The sequence below is a fragment of the Sphaerodactylus townsendi genome, linkage group LG07, assembly GCF_021028975.2.
Source record: "Sphaerodactylus townsendi isolate TG3544 linkage group LG07, MPM_Stown_v2.3, whole genome shotgun sequence".
Taxonomy (NCBI): domain Eukaryota; kingdom Metazoa; phylum Chordata; class Lepidosauria; order Squamata; family Sphaerodactylidae; genus Sphaerodactylus; species Sphaerodactylus townsendi.
In genome coordinates this window covers 118,167,956-118,189,337 of record NC_059431.1, presented here as the reverse complement: position 1 = coordinate 118,189,337, position 21,382 = coordinate 118,167,956, and the positions used below count along the sequence as shown (strand labels likewise).

General features: G+C 46.2%; 1 protein-coding gene across 1 annotated transcript in view; it reads left to right on the top strand.

Annotated features, from left to right (window-relative positions):
• TM9SF3 (transmembrane 9 superfamily member 3) overlaps positions 1-21,382 on the top strand; it is a 40,046-nt gene that overhangs the window by 12,923 nt on the left and 5,741 nt on the right. The window contains exons 3-10 of the mRNA XM_048502628.1: positions 2,911-3,033; positions 5,287-5,447; positions 6,576-6,653; positions 11,038-11,169; positions 12,893-13,059; positions 14,945-15,039; positions 19,102-19,232; positions 20,553-20,692. Of these exons, the coding sequence (XP_048358585.1) occupies positions 2,911-3,033; positions 5,287-5,447; positions 6,576-6,653; positions 11,038-11,169; positions 12,893-13,059; positions 14,945-15,039; positions 19,102-19,232; positions 20,553-20,692 (1,027 nt within the window). The remainder of the gene's footprint in view (positions 1-2,910; positions 3,034-5,286; positions 5,448-6,575; positions 6,654-11,037; positions 11,170-12,892; positions 13,060-14,944; positions 15,040-19,101; positions 19,233-20,552; positions 20,693-21,382) is intronic.

Sequence of the window (21,382 nt, the reverse complement as noted above, 5' to 3'; positions counted from 1 at the left end):
TTGTTTTTAGGGGTTAAATACTTAAGACTGTAACTGGCCGTTGTAATTTCAACCCCTTGGGAAATACATCGGCTACAGTTTGGTAGAGAAAGGAGGTAGAGCCCTTTTAAAGAAAGCAGCCAGCCTTCTGCTGTAGCTGCTGGAGAAGATCAGGGGGGTGAGTGAGCCGTCCGTTAGAGGGGCGTGTCCCCCATGAACAGGATTATCTGATAGCCTTCTGAGAAATCTAGCATTCCCTAGAACGTGGTGTTTAAAACACAACCAATGTTGAGCTCTTTTTAATCAGTATCTGAATGTTTGCCCAGCCCGAGCCTTCTGAGGAATACAAATAGCCTCTCCTTGTTTTATCTTTGTTCTGGCCGTCCGGCTTCTTGGGGCTAAAGCCACCCGCAGGACGTCAAGAGCAAAATTGGCTTCTGTCTTGGAGAGAGAGGCTAACTCAGCAGCGTATAACACCCAGAGCATACCAGTCGGGAATGTCATGCTGCTAGAGACACCCTCGCTATTTTCTTTATTTAAGCCTCAGTTATACCCTGAGTTAGAATGGGCTTAGTTGTTTTGTACAGCATTCTGTGGGAGGGAACCTTAGTCTGTCTGGAACCTCCCTTGACTCCTGAAACTTTTTCTCACAATGTCTACAGGGTGTATTTTCTTTCTCCCTTCTTCACGCCGGTTTTACTGCCCCAGACCACAAAAAATGGTGCAAAGAAATGTGACGATGACCTGTCCCGAGTGATTTTGGTACTTCGGCAGGGAGAGGCAGCCTTTACAGGAACCCAGGCTCATAAAATGGGCAACCTAACATGTCTCTGTGGCTTCTTAGGTCCAGGGATGGGAAATAACACGGTGTAGGGAATGTAAATATGGACGTTTTCGATCTGCTCCAGTTCTGTATTTATTTGTATTTGTATTTTGATTCATACCCCGCCCTATCCCTGCAGGGCTCAGGGTGGCTAACAACATAGCAAAACAATATTCATTAAAACAGAGTAAATACGAATAGAATACATGAAATTAAAAAAATAAGAAACAAATACAGATGGCGACTTCGATTTGCCAGTAACAATAACAGCAGCACTACGTCAATACGTATCAATACTAAATCCATACAGCAATACATTATCAGTGTATCAATAAAACAAAACATCAATACATAGACAATATATCAATACATTAAAATATACCCATACAGTAATAGCAGTACATTAACAATATATTGATACCTTAACATTTTATCAATGCATTAACAGTAAACAACTACTGCTATAACTGATACAAAAAGACAACCTAACAATAACTAACAATACTAATAATACAACCTAACAGTACTAGCTTTAAAAAGGGCTTGGACAGATTTATGGAGAAGTTGATCTATGGCTCTCAATCTTGATCCTCCTTGATCTGAGATTGCAAATGCCTTAGCAGACCAGGTGCTCAGGAGCAGCAGCAGCAGAAGGCCATTGCTTTCACATCCTGCACGTGAGCTCCCAAAGGCACCTGGTGGGCCACTGCGAGTAGCAGAGAGCTGGACTAGATGGACTCTGGTCTGATCCAGCAGGCTAGTTCTTATGTTCTTACCCAAATTACTCCAAGGGAGCTAACATGAATTTACATAGAGTCTGCTCCACCTACAGCATAACCCACTCCAAATGAACCCACAACTGGTGGCGCCCTGGTGCCGCTGCCCTTTGGTCTCTGCCAAGCTGGCTGCCTTGGGCTACTCGTGGAACTCCTGTTGTATCTGCCAGACCCCACCCCCTGCAGGTGTTTCCCTACCCACCCCTGCAGGTGTTTCCAATGGGGTGGGTGGGGAAGGACTCTTACTCCTTCCCATGGGCAGCAGGCAGCAGCTCACCAGGTCAACTTCAACTTGGCTGGCAGGTCAGCCAGCCAGCCAGCCAGCCAGCCAACCAACCCCAACCAACTCCAACCAACCGGGAGGCTTTGTCCCAGGCAGGGCTGAACAAGCTTAAAACTTTTTAGCCAAATGGGGCAGGCTTAGTGGTTGAACATCTTCCTCTCACGCTGAAGGTCCCAAGTTCAATTACTGGCATCTCCAGTCAGAAGGTTCTGCTGGTGGGTGTTGTGAAAGGCTCCTGCTGGAGGCCCGGGAGAGCCACCGTCAGTCGAAGTAGGCAATACTGACCGTGAGAACCAGTGTGGTGTAGTGGTTAAGAGCAGGTGCACTCTAATCTGGAGAACCAGGTTTGATTCCCTGCTTTGCCACTTGAGCTGTGGAGACTTATCTGGTGAACCAGATTAGCCTGTGCTACTCCAGCACATGCCAACTGGGTGACCTTGGGCTAGTCGTCACAGTTCTTTGGAGCTCTCTCAGCCCCAACCACCTCACAAGATGTTTGTTGTGCGGCGGGAAGGGAAAGGAGATTGTAAGGCTCTTTGAGTCTCCTTACAGGAGAGAAGGGGGGGATATAAATCCAAAATCGTCGTCGTCTTCTTCTTGATGGAGAAAGGGTCTGATAAGGTGAAACACATTCTGCATTCACTGCTCTTGACACTGGGGAGGCCTTCCCCTTAATTTTTTCCCTTCTTCCATATTTCTGTCTTTTATATCTAACTGATCAAGTGTGGTGCTTCTGCCTGAGGAGGAGGAGGGAAGTATAGGATAAGGATTTGTGCAATTGTGCTGATGGGAAGGTGGGTTATTTTGACTGTTTAAAATCAAAAACAAAGTTGGTTAAAATGACATGTGCCTGAGCATTTGAGGCCTGCCCATGGATTTTTGAAGCTTTGTTGGGGGAAACAGAGCGACTTAGAACGGCCAGCCGGTCTTCGACTGAAACAGGCGAGGGTCATGTTTGGTTGTTAGATCCCTTTATTGCGATGAGAATGAGGATCTGTTGTTCCTTCTTCCATGAATATCCTGTTAACGCACTGGGTTGATTCCCACAGATGATGTAATGCAGACCACCTACTGTGAAAGAGAATTGGATAAACCAACAAGGGATGCATTTGTATATGCCATCAAAAATCACTACTGGTACCAGATGTACATAGATGACCTGCCAATATGGGGTAAGAAATATCTGCTTTACCGTTCAATTGTGCAGAACTGGAGTCCAGACTGCCATGCTGCCTGCGGCTCCTTCCCTGTCCCTGCTTTGACATGGTGTTTAGCTGAGTCTTGCACCTTGCCTCACGTTCTGCTGTGGAAGCAGCTGTTACAATTGGCACGAGCCTCTTAAAAGTATGAGAAGGAAGACGTGTAGTTTGCAACTCCATCAGAGCATCCAGTGATTCAGGATCAAAGGTCATGGTGAAGATTCCATAGCTCAGTGGTGGCGAACCTATGGCACGGGTGCCAGAGGTGGCACTCAGAGCCCTCTCTGTGAGCACGCGCAAACAGAATCGCCCCCCCTCCCCCACACATCTAGGCTGGCCTGGGCCGCTGGGATTGATTATTAGCATTAAACCTAAGACCTAGTTTTGGGGAAGCAGTGTAGGTAACCCTGTTAAGCGCTGTTAAACCCCACTGATTTTCATGCGAAGAACTAAAGCACGATCCTTTACCTGGGAGTAAGCTCAGTTGCTGTCAATGGGACTTGCTTCTGAGTAAACCCTCTTAGGGTTGTGATTCACCCATTGGAAGAGTTGCATGGTTGCTTCAAAGCAAAGCCACTGACTACCACCAAGCTTACTCCTGAGTAGCCCTTAGCCTTAGGAGACCAACCCTGTTTTTTCTAAAGCTAAAAGCCCTCAGTTATTCTAAGGTTCAAATTTACCCCGTGTTGGCACTTTGCGATAAATAAGTGGGTTTTGGTTTGCAATTTGGGCACTCGGTCTCAAAAAGGTTCGCCATCACTGCCATAGCTAGATGTCCTCAATATCAGACCATAAAATTCAAAGGTCCAGTTGCACCAGCCACTATTAGATATAAGGGCTTGCACTAGTATCGTGAAGTCAGGATCTTGTGCTCCCTCCTATGTGCAAAGTAAAAGGTCCATCAGATACAAGAACCGCCATAGCAGCGACAGTCATTCTCATGGAGTCCCTGCTGGCTATGGCTGTCAGGTCTCCTGCTACAGTGGGAGAGGTGAAATACAACAAGAATCACCACCTTGTGGCTGGTATGACATCATTTCCAGGACAGACTCAGAGGTGGGATCCAGCAGGTTCTCACAGGTTCCCGAGAGTAGGTTACTAATTATTTGTGTGTGCCGAGAGGGGGTTACTAATGGGTGATTCTGCCACGTGATTTTTGCCTTAGTTACACCCCTCCTTTCAGCAGTAGCACGCAGAACTTGAAGCAGGCTAGCAGGAGGTGCACCGGCGTGCGTGGCAGCCTGCGCCTGCGTGCATTCGTTTCCCGCCCAAGGACCAGCGCAGTGGCTGCGTCCTTGCCACAGCCCCGCCCAGGAATGCCCCGCCCAGGAATCCCCGGCCATGCCCCCGTTGTGCCCCACCCAGCCCCATTGGCGCTACACCACAGTTTGAATCCCACCACCATGGGAACCTGTTACTAAAATTTTTGGATCCCACCACTGGACAGGCTGTGTTGTCACACCCCACCATTCAACAATCTCTACTACCTTAGCTTTCCTGCTGAACCCTAGATTGGCGTGACATCATTTTCGGTTTGGCCCGAAATTATCACGCCATGGATGCATTATTGCCCTCCTGCCAGGTACCAGGCAGTGGCTGGCCACGCTACTGCTGACCCATTGATGATAATATTACTTGCCAGTGTTAGCCATTCATGAAAGCACCAGTCAAAAGGAACATGGAGGATGTTGCAGGAGCCATCCTACATTATGTAAGAAGCGCCCTCCCCCCGGGCAGCACCCCGTTCTTTCTTCCCCACCTTGGTCAGTGTAGACCAGTGATTAGAAGGCTGTGGGGGGTCAAGAAGAAGGAACGCTTAGAAGTACAGAAGAACAGGTAGGGGGAATGGCTGGGGGAAGACCCAGAGAGCCATGAAACTGGGTTGTAAGATTAGGTGGGGAGAAACAGCACGCAAGTAGGGAGAGAGCGCAGGCAAACAGAGGAAAAAGAGAACCTGAAGAAGTAAAGGACCTCTGGGTAGGATAAATAGATTTCCCTGTCCCACCCACGAGACCTCATGGGTCCCTTTGCTGGACAATTATATTACTGTTAGGATGTTGTGGGTTTTCTGGGTTGTATGGCCGTGTTCCAGTAGCATTTTCTCCTGACATTTTGCCTGCATCTGTGGCTGGCATTTTCAGAGGCTCTGAAGGGGCGAGGGGCTTGGTCACAAATATACTGAAGTTGTGCACATTATTTTACCATACCTCTCCCCCGCCCCCCCAGGTATTGTTGGAGAGGCAGATGAAAATGGTGAAGATTACTATCTCTGGACCTACAAAAAACTTGAAATAGGTTATAATGGAAATAGAATTGTGGATGTGAATCTGACAAGTGAAGGGAAAGTTAAACTGGTTCCTAACACCAAGATCCAGATGTCTTACTCTGTAAGTAATTCAAATTTGTATGTAATTTCAAGCTTTGGTAACAGCAGGAGTAAATGGGCAGCTTCTTCAATGGACTGAGGTTGGCTTATTCTGCCCTCATCACTGTGCTCCTTGCAGTTATCTGCTCGCTACTACCGTGTTTCCCCGAATATAAGACAGTGTCTTATATTAATTTTTGCTCCCAAAGATGCGCTATGTCTTATTTTCAGGGGATGTCTTATATTTCTATGTTCTGTTCGTCGGGCATGCTTCCAAACAAAAACTTTGCTACATCTTACTTTTGGGGGATGCCTTATATTTCGCACTTCAGCAAAACCTCTACTACGTCTTATTTTCCGGGGATGTCTTATATTCGGGGAAACAGGGTATACACAAAGTAGATAAATTACTACTTAGGATTTGTGAGGGTTGGGCAGGGCCAAAAAAGGCTTTTTTGATTACAATCACTGGGCAAATTGCACACAGCAGAATTTTCATCACGTTTGGATGATCAGCAGTGGTGTAATGGTGAAGAGCAGGTGCACTCTAATCTGGAGACCTGGGTTTGATTCCTTGCTCTGCCACTTGAGCTGTGGAGGCTTATCTGGGGAACCAGATTAGCTTGTGCACTCCAACACATGCCAGCTGGGTGACCTTGGGTAAGTCACAGTTCTTTGGAGCTCTCTCAGCCCCACCTACCTCACAGGGTGTTTCTTGTGGGGGGGGGGGGAAGGGAAAGGAAATTGTAAGCCCCTTTAAGTCTCCTTGCAGGAGAGAAAGGGGGGTATAAATCCAAACTCCTCCTCCTCCTCCTCTGCTTGTCAGTCCACCTCGTATGGCCCCGGTGGTTTCCGGCCGTGAGTCAGTTGCCTCTCAGTGTTCCATGGCAAGCAGGTGGAGTGGGAGGCAAACAAACACCTGTTCTCTCCCTGCTGAAGATTTAAAAGCCTGGGACGGAGGCCTGGAGAAAACGTGGTCCTGTATGATGCATGGAGAATGAGGCTCATCGGGAAGAGTGTGTGATGTTGTAGACTGTTTCAATCTGTCAGTTAGAAGTAATTACCTCAGAGTGGCCCACTGTAGATTTGCAAACAGATATTCCGTGTTTTTCAAGAAAAACTCTTTGTCTCTCTCTCTCTCTCTCTCTAGGTAAAATGGAAAAAATCAGATGTGAAGTTTGAAGACAGGTTTGACAAGTACCTTGACCCATCTTTCTTTCAACACAGGGTACCTTTTCATAATTTAATTCCTTTTAACATTTATGTACATCATTGTAGATAATGATCTAAGTCATAGGTGTCAAACTCGTGGCCCTCCAGATGTTATGGACTACAGTTCCCATCATCCCCTGCCAGCATCATGCTGGCAGGGGATGATAGAAACCAGTCCATAACTATCTGGAGAACCTGATTGTTATATCTAAGTAATTCCACCGCTGGTCAAAACCTAAAGACTAGTATATCACTGACAACTGGGTACTCTGTGTCCAGGCTTTAATTAGAATGAACTGAGAAGACTGGTTGTGGTGGGTTTTCCGGGCTGTGTGGCCGTGGTCTGCTCGATCTTGTTCCTAATGTTTCTCCTGCATCTGTGGCTGGCATCTTCAGAGGTGTATCACAGAGAGAAGTCTGTTGTGGCCAGTTCAGCTGTAGTCCTGGACTTACACCACCCTTTTCAGTTCATGGGCCCCAGTGGAGGGCTTTCTAGAGGCAGGGCGGGTTTTTGCTGTTTTCTTCCAAAGCCTCCGGAAAACCCTCTGGAGGCAGCAGGGCAGCGTGGCGGCAGCACTGTCCCCGCCCGCCTCCACTGTCTGGATTGGGCTATAAGACGTGTTACCGACAGGTTAAGAAATGAAGAAATTATGTATAGATGGAGAGTTTCCTGTGGATTAGCTTTAAATTCAGAGAAAACCACATAACATCAAAACACTTAAGGAAGGTGTAAAGTTTATCGCTTCTTTCTAAAATGCTGGAGGCAGTGGTGGGATCCAAAAATTTTAGTAACAGGTTCCCTCGCCAGCCCCCCCTCAGCAAAGGGGGCAGAGGCGTACCTAGGCAAACCTGAGCCCTGGGCAAAACCTGAGTTGGATGCAGCCACCCCACCACGACCCCCAAAAAATTTTTTTGCACCAGGTCATTTCTAAATCATCATCATCACATTATCGAAAATGCCCCAACTCACAAATCTAAACACAGCAATGGTGAAACACACAGGTTCTTTGATAGAGACCGGTGAGATAAAAGGCACGAAAGGCTGAGAATCAATGAATTGCAGTACCTGGAGGGGATTAACCCAGTTCAGGGAGTGACCTTATTAGTCGCAATTGTTATATGGAGCCTTCACGTTCAAAGGCAGGATGCCTCTCGGGGAGGCGAGGGCGTGGAGGCGGAAAAGCGGACCCCATCAGTAACCCCCTCAGAGGAGGCTATGTCCATGCAATATGGGTCAGGTGGAGACACTCGATCATACCCTCTTTCATTGTGTAAGGTTTGCAAAAATCAGAATGTCACAATCTGCACTTATCCCATTTCTGTATAACAATCTAACTGATGCTCTTAAGATACCTATGCTTTTGAACAACATGGATCCCACAGTGTGTGAGAATGTAGCAAAATTTCTGCTAACAATAATAGACGTAAGTCTAGATGAATACCAACCAATGTCTATGTATTATGACCACATATAGCCAGCAGTAATTTTTCTAGCTTCTGTCAGTATCCGATGGCGTTTAAATTGAGTTAGCAACTTAGCTGGAAGAGATGTCCTATAGTTACAGAAGGGACCATGTATATATTTTAGTATTTAGTATTTCAGTACCAGTGTCTATAATTGTGAGCAATAATGGGCAAATTTTGTATGCTGATTTTGTATGTTTATTTTATGCCAATAAAGGCTTGTGACTGAGTAACCCCCTCTCGGCACACACCAATCATTAGCCACCCCCTCTCGGGAACTGGTGAGAACCTGCTGGACCCCACCTCTGGCTGGAAACTTAAAACAGAGGTGCAATAACATTTTAAAAGAATTGAATCCTTCAAAATAATCCCAGTGAAGGATGCTGGTCTGCCAGGTAGGCCTGGAGCTCATCTCCAGATTACAGAGATCAGTTTCTCTGGAGAAAATGGCTGCTTTGGAGGGGGGGAATCTCTGGTCTTGCGCCCCACCGAGGTCCCTGCCCTCATCAAGCCCCACCCCCAGATTTCAAGGAATTTCCCAGCCTGAATGTGGCAGGCCTCCCGCTCATCCCCCGCTGGTCAGTCCTCAACTCTCCTTCCAATGAATGTTAAGAGGCTAAATGGAAAAAGAAGAAGAAGAGGAAACTCGTCTCATGAATTGGTGAAAGAAAAAGCCAACATTATTTTAGCACAGAAACCCATATTAAAGAGCAAGGAAATCGTTTGATTGAAAATAAAACCCTGGGGAACCCTTGTGGGGCGTCCTCAGTTACCAGAACTAAACGACTAATAATAAATGTTAAGAATATGGTTTATAAGTTACCCGATTTACTTATGTGGTAGAAGCGTGAGGTAGAAGAAGAAGAAGAGGAGGAGTTTGGATTTATATCCCCCCTTTCTCTCCTGCAGGAGACTCAAAGGGGCTGACAATCCTCTTGCCCTTCCCCCTCACAACAAAGCGCCCTGTAGGGTAGGTGCCAGGGGCTGAGGCTCCAGCTGTATTGTGGGTCACCCAGCTGGAGTGTGTTGGAGTGTACAGGCCAATCGGCATCCCCCAGATAGGCCTCCACAGCTCAGGCTGACAGGCCTGGGAATCATTAGTTCCTCAAGATTAGATGCAGGCTCTTAACCTCCTACGCCATTGCTGCTCCTGTGTACGTTGTGTTGGGAAGTTCCCTAAGGCCAGGGTCCCTTCTGGCTTGCCAGATTCCAGCTGTGCCCCGAAGCTGGAAACCAGAGCTCAGCCAGCCATTAAGGAGCCTGGGTTCTTGAAATCTGGTAATTACAAGAGAGCACAACTTATTATAGTGATGACATGATTTAAGCCAGGGATGTTCAAACTATGGCCCTCCAGATGTTCATGGACTACAATTCCCATCAGCCCTGCCACTTAGCCATGCTGTCAGAGGCTGATAGGAATTGTAGTCCTTGAACATCTGGAGGGCCATAGTTTGAACACCCCTGATTTAAGCTGAATGCAAATATAGACACAACAGGCAGAACTTTTGAAAACAAGAAACCTCTCTCAGTCCCAATCTGGATGCTAACTTAACTGCAGACGAATAGGGCAGGGTTGTTGTTGTTTTTTTGTCTAAACCATAGGTGTCAAACTCGTGCCCCTCCAGATGTGGTGGACTACAGTTCCCATCATCCCCGGGATGATGGGAACTGTAGTCCATAACATCTGGAGGGCCGCGCGTTTGACACCTGTGGTCTAAACCATGTTTAGCTGCTAGAATCAGACACAAACTGTTAGCTGGCAGAAGGCAGGTGGCTGGAGAAGGGCCGTCAAGCTCCCAGTGCAGAGTGCACGTGCTCTTGGTTCTATCCGGGAATCTGGCTGAAATGGGATAGTGTCTTCCCATCTTACAGCCTGCTGCCAGGAGGTGCCCAGGAGGAACTGAGACGGCAAAGAGCCAAGTGGCTAGAAAGTAACTCTTACTTTTGGGGCAGGAAGATCCAAGTGACCCCCCAGGTGCTTGCGCCCTTGACAGTCCTCCTCAAAGGAGCAGACAGTCCTCCTCAAAGGAGCAGCAGTGGCGTAGGAGGTTAAGAGCTCGTGTATCTAATCTGGAGGAACTGGGTTTGATTCCCAGCTCTGCCACCTGAGCTGTGGAGGCTTTTCTGGGGAATTCAGATTAGCCTGTACACTCCCACACACGCCAGCTGGGTGACCTTGGGCTAGTCACAGCTTCTCGGAGCTCTCTCAGCCTCACCCACCTCACAGGGTGTTTGTTGTGAGGGGGGAAGGGCAAGGAGATTGTCAGCCCCTTTGAGTCTCCTGCAGGAGAGAAAGGGGGGATATAAATCCAAATTCTTCTTCTTCTCTTGCTACCAAGACCTCAAAGCAGTGCTCAGAGGGTTAATATGTCTTCCCCACACCCATACACACACACATTTTACACTGTATAGATTAGACCAGTGGTGGCAAACCTATGGCACATCAGATGTTCATGGGCTACAATTCCCATCAGTCCCTGCCATAGAGTATGGCATCTGGGTGCCATAGGTTTGCCACCTGGGATCAAACAAGAGAGAGACACAGCAGCTTACTTGGAGCTCAGTGCCTGAACAAGAATATGAACGGAGGCCTCCCTTATCCAAGCACAACACTCTGCTCTATAAGATGGACTCTCAAATATGCTAACACAGGAGAACTGCTGGTTGCTGCCGCCTTTCAACTGCTCAGACCAAGAGCACATCTGCTGCACCGACTGTGCTGCAGCAACCGATAAGCCAAATGTAATTTGTTCCAAAGTCAGGAACCGCTGCCATTAGAATGAAATCTTTCTCTTGTCACCAAATGAGAACCTTCCCCAGAATTGTGTTCCTCACAAGGAATATTGAGTCAGCTAGCTACGTTTGACTGCCTTTTTTGCTTCTTGAGGGAAAAGCAAACATGTTTAATAAGTTCGGTTCCCCTTTTTTAATTGTAGATTCACTGGTTTTCCATCTTCAACTCCTTCATGATGGTTATCTTCCTGGTGGGCTTGGTGTCTATGATTTTAATGAGGACGTTGAGAAAAGATTACGCTCGCTACAGCAAAGAAGAAGAAATGGATGATATGGTAAGGAGAATCTTGTTAGCTCGTTGTAAAGTGTTTGTGGATCTCTACGTCACCAGCTTAGTTCACATCAGTCTTTTCTCCCCAGCTGGCAGAACAGATTAGCTTTCACTTTTGTGGGTCACAGCCCCGGGTGTGGAAACGCTAGTGAACAAAGCGGAATATTTTAGTTGTGGGCCCAACTCTTTCCTGCTTAGTCCTGGCTTCAGTTTGGCTACATTTTCTTTCCTTCTGGGAGGTGTGCCCCACCCCTAGCCTGCTCAGTGTACAGAAGAGACACCTGTTGTGTAGCACAGGGAGTTAGCCTTATGTTGTGCAGTGTCTCCATGGTTTGTGCCTGGGAAAGCCCATGGCATTGACATGTTTAAGGCCAGAATAGGGGTGTGCTCTTCATCTGATAGGCAGCTTAAAAATGCGTATGCTCAATAAAAACTGGCTGCAATCTTCCCAAACACATTCTTGCCAGGAAGGGGGGGGGGGGGGCATCTTTCAGCAAGCCCCTGTTTTCCCATCCTGTGCTTTCTCCTTTCTGCATTACGTAGTCACTATATAATCCCGATTATTAAAGCTAAAACAAATTTGCCTTCCGCTTATGTAGTGAAGTATTTACTTAGTGATGCATCTTCTGAGATAACCTTTGGGGTCGCGACATATCTAGCGGAAGTGATATCTCAAAGACGGTACTAAAATGTGTCCCTCGACGTATCAAATCATCTAAATTACATTGATTTAATGTCTGAGGCTCGAGTCATTGCGATAAACATGAGAAGTCATTCAAATCGGTTTTAACTAACATATGGATATCACAACAGGTCTCCAGAAAGTTTGTGTATAATTCATCCTAACTTAGTGTACTGGATTCCTCGTTGCATTGCTGTTTATCATACAAACATACTGTATGCAGAATTATTTATGCCTAATATAGGTTTACTGTACTGTACTGCTTTCTCCTTGCTTCTGAAGTCCAGAGGGACTGGGGGTGGTGGTGGTGGCGGTGGAGGAGGAGCAAGCTCCCTCTGTCTCTTTATGTACTGACCTGGGGCGGGGGTGGGGGGGCAGACTGATCTTCCTTGCTGCTATGGGAGTGGCCATGACCATGCAGAATGTCCCAGGTTTGGTTCCCAGTGAAGTGAAAGACCCTTCTGTGCCTGAGACCCTGGTGAGCAGTTGTCTTTGATCGTGACGGATCAAGGGCCGGAGTCAGCAGGAAGGCAACCCCCACGCGTGTGTATGTTCACGGTGTGTATAAGCCACGGGGAGCACAAGATTGTATTCTCGCCAAAATCCTTGGTTCTCTCATCAGTGGAAAGGCAGAAGTATGAGTGTAAAGCTCTAACCTGGGACCTTTCTGCATTTAGACACGCAGGTTGGTACCTTACCCACTCTATGACAGTAGCATTTTTTCGGTGGACGCTTTTGCCTGGCATCCCTCATAGGCATCCTCAGACATCAGTTTGCTAGAACCAGCTTTCAAGACGGTGATTGTGGTTGCAGAATGGCTACCTGATAGAGTCCAGTGGTGGCGAACCCTTGGCACTCCAGATGTTATGGACTACAATTCCCATCAGCCCCTGCCAGCATGGCCAATTAGCCATGCTGTCAGGGGCTGATGGGAATTGTAGTCCATAACATCTGGAGTGCCAAAGGTTCGCCACCACTTGGAAGCCCTCCCTTTCCTTCTTTTTTTTTTGGTAGCTCTTAATTATAAACCATTGTGTTTGTGCAGGACAGAGATTTAGGTGACGAGTATGGTTGGAAGCAGGTCCACGGAGATGTCTTCAGACCCTCCAGTCACCCTTTAATATTTTCATCACTTATTGGGTCCGGCTGCCAAATCTTTGCCGTTTCTTTCATCGTGATCATTGTGGCCATGCTGGAAGATTTATATACAGAGTGAGTATCACTTGACACCTTTATCTCGTTTGAATACATCTTGGGCCGTCTTATGTGCTTTTGAAACAGAGTTTTCAAATGTGACTTTTACTGAGGGACCAAAGAGAGGAGGGCAATTGTTCTTTGTGCCTCCCCACCCCACCCCGACACGTGCACCCACACGATGGGCGATTCCCCCTTGCACAGGTCTGATATGCTTTCATGGCACAATGTCCTTGAGAACAAATTTTGAAAAGGCCCCAAACCATAACATTTCATTTAGGCTCATTCTGCACATGCAGAATAATGCACTTTCAACCTGCTTTCAGTGCTCTTTGAAGCTGTGCGGAATAGCAAAATCCACTTGCAAACAGTTGTGAAAGTGGTTTGAAAACGCATTATTTTGCGAGTGTGGAAGGGGCCTTAGTTTCATGGTTTCAGTGTCTGGTGGGGAGCATTTTCGTGACTTGCTTCTTTTATTTCTTTTATCAAACTTATATGCCGCTGTCCCCCATAGGGCTCAGAGCAACTTATATTCAAGATTAAACAAAATACATTAATAAAATACATTAAAATACAGATTAAAATAAATATGGTACCATAAAATACATTAATAAGATGCATTAAATAAAATACATAAATATATTGATAAAATACATTAAAATACAGTACACTAACCTATATCCGGTGGCATTCCTCACAACCCTCCCCCCCTTTTCCTGAGGAGAGACCGACTGATGTTATGCGGAGTCCAATTGTGTTATGTGGAGGCTACGGCCTCAACCAAACATTTGGTAGAACAGCTCTGTTTTTCAGGTCCTGCGGAACTCTTTCAAGTCCTGGAAGGGCCTGTAGGGCCCTGATAGAAGAAGGTAGCTTGCTCCACCAGTGTGGGGCCAGAGCCGTAAACGCTGCAATCCTAGTCGAGGCCAGTTGCCCCACAGGGGACCAGGGGTCATCAGTAGATTTGCCTCCGCTGATCAGAGGACACGTGTGGGGCAATAGGCCATGCTGGCAAGGCTGCTTACGGTCTCCTTTCCCTTCCTCTCTCTCTCACAGACCCCTGGTGAGGTAGGTGGGGTTGAGAGAGTTCAGTGGGAATGGTGGCTGGCCCAAGGTCACCCAGCAGGAATGTAGGAGTGGGGAAGCAAATGGGTTCACCAGATAAGAGTTTGTCGCTCATGTGGATGAGTGGGGAATCGAACAAAATTTGAGTCGATTAGCGCCTTATTCAAACTGTGCTCTTCACGAGGTGAAAGATAAATGCCCATGTCCTTTGATCAACATCTGTAATTAGCGTATGATTCAGCTTATGAAGATCACATCATGACGAGGCATTAAACAGGAGCAAAAGGTCATCCTCAGTATCAAGTAATTATATATGAACTGCAATGCGCTGTGAATTTGTCCTTTACAAAGAAAAGAAAGAACTCCTTTATTCGTTAGGTCATCTAAGTAGTTCTGCAGTGTGTGTTTTCCTCTGCAGGCTTGGTGGGTGGCCATTTTTCAGAATGAAATTCAAAGGACAGCCTATTTTGCCGGGGTGGTTTTGCAAACCCAATCGAGTGTGCTGTACAAGACTGTGAAAAAAAAAATCCACTCTGCAAATCTTGAATTGTTAAGATAATTAAGATATTGGAATCTGAGTCGGGCAAAGGTTTCATTTTGACATTTTCTTCCCAACAATGTATAATTAATTGTAGTGGGCTAGTACTACTTATCGAATTTGGAAGCAGTTTTTTTTTCTCAGTAAGGGGTACTGTATTGCCCCCTCCTTGCCAGCAGGTTGTTTGTTCTTATCTAAAAGTGAGCTGGGTTTTTCCCCTCTCTTGATAGATGCTTGTTGCATAGCTTTTAATGATAGGCAGTCATCTGTGTAGCCAAAACGACATGTCTTTCATTTTAGGAGAGGATCGATGCTAAGTACCGCTATTTTTGTTTACGCTGCAACATCCCCAGTGAATGGCTACTTCGGAGGGAGTCTCTATGCCAGACAAGGAGGTAACCTGTGTTTTTTGGTATTTTTTAAAAAAATGTTTGTATTGCTGCAACTCTTGTAGCTGCTTGGGGAAGAGCTGTGTCTTGCTCCCCAGTTCTGCTGTTGACTTTATGGGATTAGCCACACCAGTAAGCATTTCCTGGGGTGTGTTTATGATAATTTTGTGCCAAAGCAGATGTCTGTTTGTTGCACGAATACCTTAAATATGTTTCAGAACAAATTAACATTATGGCCACAATATAATGCTGAAGAAAAACACAAATTGGCAAAAATTGTACCACAACAACCTTGAGCCTACAGCTCCAAAAAAGGCAGATGATATCAGGCTGTGAGTATCTTAATTAAAACTGCAAATAATGCTTTTTATCAATGTGGACATATTAACCAAAGCGACGCAGGCTAAGTACATAAACACAAAACCATACACTTAACATAAACAACACAAGCTAGCCCGTGGGCTGGATTCAAGTTGGAGCCTCAATATTTTTCAAGGCTTGTGTTTCCGTGAGGAATAAATAAATTACAAAGGAACGTTAAAACCTCCCTTGTGAATACACATAAACAAGGGTTACTTCATCTTAGCAAGACAACCACATCTTGTTACTTACATACAAATGAATCTTTTTAAAGCAGGTATAAATTCATCTGCTAGACCAGCATTTTAAGCAGGCACCAATTTATCTGCTAGACCATAGGTGTCAAACTCGCAGCCCTCCAGATGTTGTGTACTACAGTTCCCATCATCCCCTGCCAGCATCATGCTGATGGTGGGAACTGTAGTCCATAGCATCTGGAGGGTTGCGAGTTTGACACTTGTGTGCTAGACCGAAGCATTTCTGAAAAGCAGAGGCATGAACTGCATTACTTACCACAAAGTTACAGTGTTACAAAGCATTACATAATACAAAAAATAGCCAGAAGTTTTTATACCTGCCAGGACCCACTGCTAAAGCTCATCTATTATACAAAGGTCCTTGGCGTTCCCCCAGGGAGCACGCACTTGTAAACGGCAGGAATCATTGAACAGTTGCCGTCAGTATTTCCACTAAAGGATAAGCAGGTTTGGAAATGAATGGAACTTGGTATAGACCAGAGGTCTGCAACCTGTGGCTCTCCAGATGTTCATGGACTACAATTCCCATCAGCCCCTGCCAGGGGTGGTCAACCTATGGTGCTCTAGATTGGCCATGTTGGCAGGGGCTGATGGGATTTGTAGTCCATGAACATCTGGAGAACCGCAGGTTGCAGACCCCTGGTATAGACAATACTAAGCGTATGCATAATAAGCTTCAGTTACGAAGTGTCTTTCTCATATACTAGCAGACGTGACTAAACAAAGGGGGCACCATGAGAAATGGTGCCTGCTTTGGGCTGTACCACACCAGCCGCAGCTTCTGCCCACGTGTGACTCCTCTGCCAGTCCCTGCTTTGGCTTTGCTCTCCGCTCTTAACTCCAACCTTCTTGCTTCTCCACCGCTGCTAAGTGCAGTGAGGTAAAGGCAAGCCAGACCCAAGCCCATGGATTAGGTGAGCCGGAAGATTCCCTTCCTTTCCTGCTCCATTGCTTTGTTTGCACGTGACACTGTGGGTGGCTGTGGCCACCCCTGGTTGGTGTCCAAACTGTTGGTTTTTTGCTCGTTTGTTTTTCTTTTTGCAATATAAGCACATGTGCAGACTTCCCATTCTTTCCGTTAGGTGGATATGGCTATCAGGTCAAGGTATTTTTACAGATTTATATCCCCCCCTTTCTCTCCTGTAGGAGACTTAAAGGGCCTTTCCTTTCCCCCCCTCACAACAAACACCCTGTGAGATGGGTGGGGCTGAGAGAGCTCTGAAGAACTGTGACTGGCCCAAGGTCACCCAGCTGGCGTGTGTTGGAGTACACAAGCTAATCTACTTCACCAGATGAGCCTCCACAGCTCAAGTGGCAGAGCAGGGAATCACCCCGGTTCCCCAGATTGGAGTGCACCTGCTCTTAACCACTACACCATGCTGGCTCTCTTAATATAGACTTCTCCTTCCCCTGTGTGTAATTGTATTCTATGCTTTGGCAGGCATTCGATAGACTTCGATGTTGTATCTGTGGGTTTTTGCATCTTTGTATTGGCTGCTTTGGGAGATTTAGGCTGAAAAGTGGAATTGATCTTTTCAAATAAAGCATGGTGGATGAAAAAATTAAGGAAGGAGGCAGACGTTTAAATGGGACTGTTAACAGTGAGGGAGAACAGTTTTTGTTTGAGAGACAGAGTATCAGGAAGGATTTTTGTTTATCCCAAAATAGATGACAGGGGGGATTGTTCTCTCAGCTAGCCCTGTGATTACTGAAAACCTTCCTCCCCTCCCCCCCCCAACAGCAGCTTTCCTCCTCCTTTAGAAGAAACATTCACTTATTAATCCCACATACTGTGTGGTTTTCCATCCGCACATGGAACCCCCAAGGCAGTTAGCAACAACAGTTGAAACAATTGGAAAGAGTTGTTGAAGTGTTGGGCTAGGACAGGTGGCCTATGCCAGGGGTGGCCCAGCTATGGTGCTCCAGATTGGCCATGCTGGCTGGGGCTGATGGGAATTGTAGTCCATGAACATCTGGAGCACCATAGGTTGGACACCCTTATGCTAGGACAGTGGTGGCGAACCTTTGGCACTCCAGATGATATGGACTACAATTCCCATCAGCCCCTGTCAGCATGGTCAATTGGCCATGCTGGAAGGGGCTGATGGGAATTGTAGTCCATAACATCTGGAGTGCCAAAGGTTTGCCACCACGGTGCTAGGGTTAGGGAGATTCCAGGGCAGTCACTGCAGGTCAGTCACTGGATCCACTTTCCTCCCAGAGTTGTTGTGAGAAAAAAAGGAGAAGGGCAATTGCTGGTTTGGCAGATCTCTTGCTTCCGCCTGTTGAGGCTGTTGCATCTGTAGTGTAATGTAATGCAATGCCACCTAGGACTGGAGGCATTTTATTCATATATGGCAGTGGTGGCGAACCTATGGCACGGGTGCCAGAGGTGGCACTCAGAGCCCTCTCTGTGGGCACATGCAAACAAAGTCCCCCCCCCCCAACACACACACATCTAGGCTGGCCTGGGCCTCTGGGCTCGATTATTAGCATTAAACCTAAGACCTAGTTTTGGGGAAGCAGTGTAGGCAACCCTGTTAAGTGCTGTTAAGCCCCACTGATTTTCATGCAAAGAACTAAAGCATGATCCTTTACTTGACAGTAAGCTCGGTTGCTGGCAATGGGGCTTGCTTCTGAGTAAACCCTCCTAGGGTCGTGATTCACCCATTGGAAGAGTTGCACGGTTGCTTCAAAGCAAAGCCACCCACTACCACCAAGCTTACTCCCGAGTAACGGACGCCTCGGAGCCAACCATTTTTCTAAACTAAAACCTCAGTATTCAGGTTAAATTTCCGTATTGGGACTTTGCGATAAATAAGTGGGTTTTGGGTTGCAATTTGGGCACTCGGTCTCGAAAACGTTCGCCATCACTGATATATGGCTACAGAGCAACTTAAAGCCGGGAGCGGTGCCTTTCCACTAGAGGCAGAAGCTTATTGTGAGCCTTCTAACTTGATAGGGAAGCTGTTTGTGTAACTGATGCCCAGTTGCTTGTATTGTTTATCTTTCAAAATGTGTCTGGCAACTGTGGTTATTAGAAGGTTAAGAATGGAGCCACATTCACACGGGATCCTCTAATACTGGAAGGTAAAGTGGCTCCGACACTTCATTTCAAGCCTCGGTTAGCTCTCTGGCTGAGCCTGCTGAATCGAAAACCGAGCTTGATTCAGCGGTACATATGTTAATGTCCATGCAGCACTTACCTAATTGACATAACAATATCAATAACAACAATAGGCTTTCTTACCTTTGCAGATTGGTTCTTTTCGGTTCTTTGATTCCGCCGCTGTCGCTATATTGCTTTCGGCCTCCAGCATCCATTGGCTGGGGTCTTGCGGCTTCTCAATAATCCCACAACCTGTGTTGTGTTTCGTTTTGTTTGAAATGAGACGGGCTTGGTGCCACAGAGTTCTGAGTCTCAACTAGACTGCACTGTTTCTGCCCACAGGAAGGCGGTGGATAAAGCAGATGTTCATTGGGGCATTCTTGATTCCTGCCATGGTGTGCGGCACGGCGTTCTTCATTAACTTCATTGCCATCTATTACCACGCATCCAGGGCCATCCCCTTTGGGACAATGGTGAGTAGTTTAGTAGTTTGGCGGGTGTTTATTTATTTATTTATTGAATTTCTACCTCGCCCATTCCCGAAGGGCTCAGGGCGGCAATACAACAACACTTAGTGAAATAACAATGAATATCCTAACACTGTAAAAACAACTAATACCATATAAACAGCTTATAGAAAAACAACTTCTGGACTACATTTTCTTGTAATAATAGCCTACCAGTTAGACCCAGAGAAGAGTATACCAACAGATAGAGAAATTTTTACCTGGCTGTATAAAGAAGATGGTAAAGACTGTGAACATGTGAATAAATATTTGGTGAAGGTACCAAACAAACAAAAAAATACATTTGAACACAGTGAAATATTGAATCAATTCAGTAACGGCGCAAAAAATAAATTCAGGAAACTATGCTTGATGATATAAATGAAGACCTGGGAAACCAAATTGCCCTCCCTTAAATTGGAGCCTCATCATCTTTAAAGTGGTTCTAAGGAACCCCACATAAATTTCCACAAGAAATAATTAATGTTAGGAATATATCTACAAGGCATAGGAAAAGAAATTGTGTGTAATTGCATGCATCGTTATGCTTCTTTCATGATTTAGCTGCGATAAACTGCAAGGGAACAGAGAGCTTTGTTACTTAAATTACTTTTAAAATGAAGTTTGGGGAATTTTCAGATAGTTTTATGGGTTTGGTTTTGGTTTTATTCCCTCTGAAGCACACTTTGCTGTTTTCCTCCTATGTTATTGTTAGGTCTTGCAACCCTAAGCCAAAAGATGGACTCTGAAGTTTTGATCCATAGCGTTTATTGAATAGGCATTGAAGCCACACTTGGCAAAGCCAGTTCTGATGAAGCTGGCATGCACAGTCCCCTTTATCCCCCGTAGAGAACCCCTTCCAGTTTTCCCAAGAGTTTGTGAAAAACAGTGTTTGGAGCTAAGGTGCCCCAAGGTCGGCGGCAGATAGCAAGAGAAAGCCACCTGGCTTCCTGCCCTATGAGATAACGGATGTCACACCGTTCCCATGGGACAGGAGTACCAGGGGAAGCCTAGTTGTCTACAAAGCATGTGAAGCCATAAAGTAAAGACCAGGGAAAGAATGCACAGATGGCAGTGGATACATATAGCAGGCTGGTTACATATATCTTTCTAGCAGCAGCAATTTGTCATTTTAAACAGTTGCACAGTTCTGGGAATGTATCTCAATCACCTCGATAGCATCCCCCTGACCGTTATGCCTAAAATTGCTAGCAAGAACATTGAAGTTTATGCTTAATTCTGGATGCATTTTATATCCTCTCTTCTCGTGTGACTGTGAGTTTACAGGTGGCTGTATGTTGCATCTGCTTCTTCGTTATTCTTCCCTTGAACCTCGTTGGCACAATACTTGGGCGGAATCTTTCTGGCCAGCCCAACTTTCCTTGTCGAGTCAATGCTGTTCCTCGTCCCATCCCAGAGAAAAAATGGTAACGTTTCAATGCAATTTCTTTACGTTGTTGCTTGGGGTGGAATAGACTTGCTTGTGGTGTTGCCCATGAAACTGCTCTTTCATAAGCCAGAGCTTTCTGCTTTCTGCTGCAACAAAGTATTAAGGGCATGTCCAGTTGTCAGACTGAACACTGCTAGAAACAAGGAACAGGAGGCAAAGAGGAATGTCAATTCTTGCAAAATTAGAGCCGCCATCTTGCTTTGGGGCTGGCAGTAATTGCCTCCTTTAATGCATGGATTTGCTGATGGGTTAGAACTTGAGTCCTGAGCACTAATTGCTCTGGAAATCATCTTAGACAAAAAACCTTTGCTATACCCTGACTCACAAAAAGGTCTAATTACAGTAGGTAGTTGTAAGACAGAAGTAGCATGCTTCCACAGTACAAAGTATTTTTGGCCGCACTTAGACCCCACCCCAAAGACCAAGGCAGACCTGGCGGGGAGCTGGGCCCAGCATCAGTCCTCCCAAACCCACTCCAACCCTCCCCTGCCCCAAAGACCAAGGTGTAGGAGGCAGAAATGCAGCAGGTGAAGCCCCCCTAGCAAGAAAGCTGTACTTAGTGAACTTAGGTTCTGCAGTTATTGTAAGGGTAAGCTGAAGGGGGGAACCATCCTTGAGGGGAAAGTCCTGCCCCCGAGATGAACAAAGGGGGGGAGAGATGGAGGAC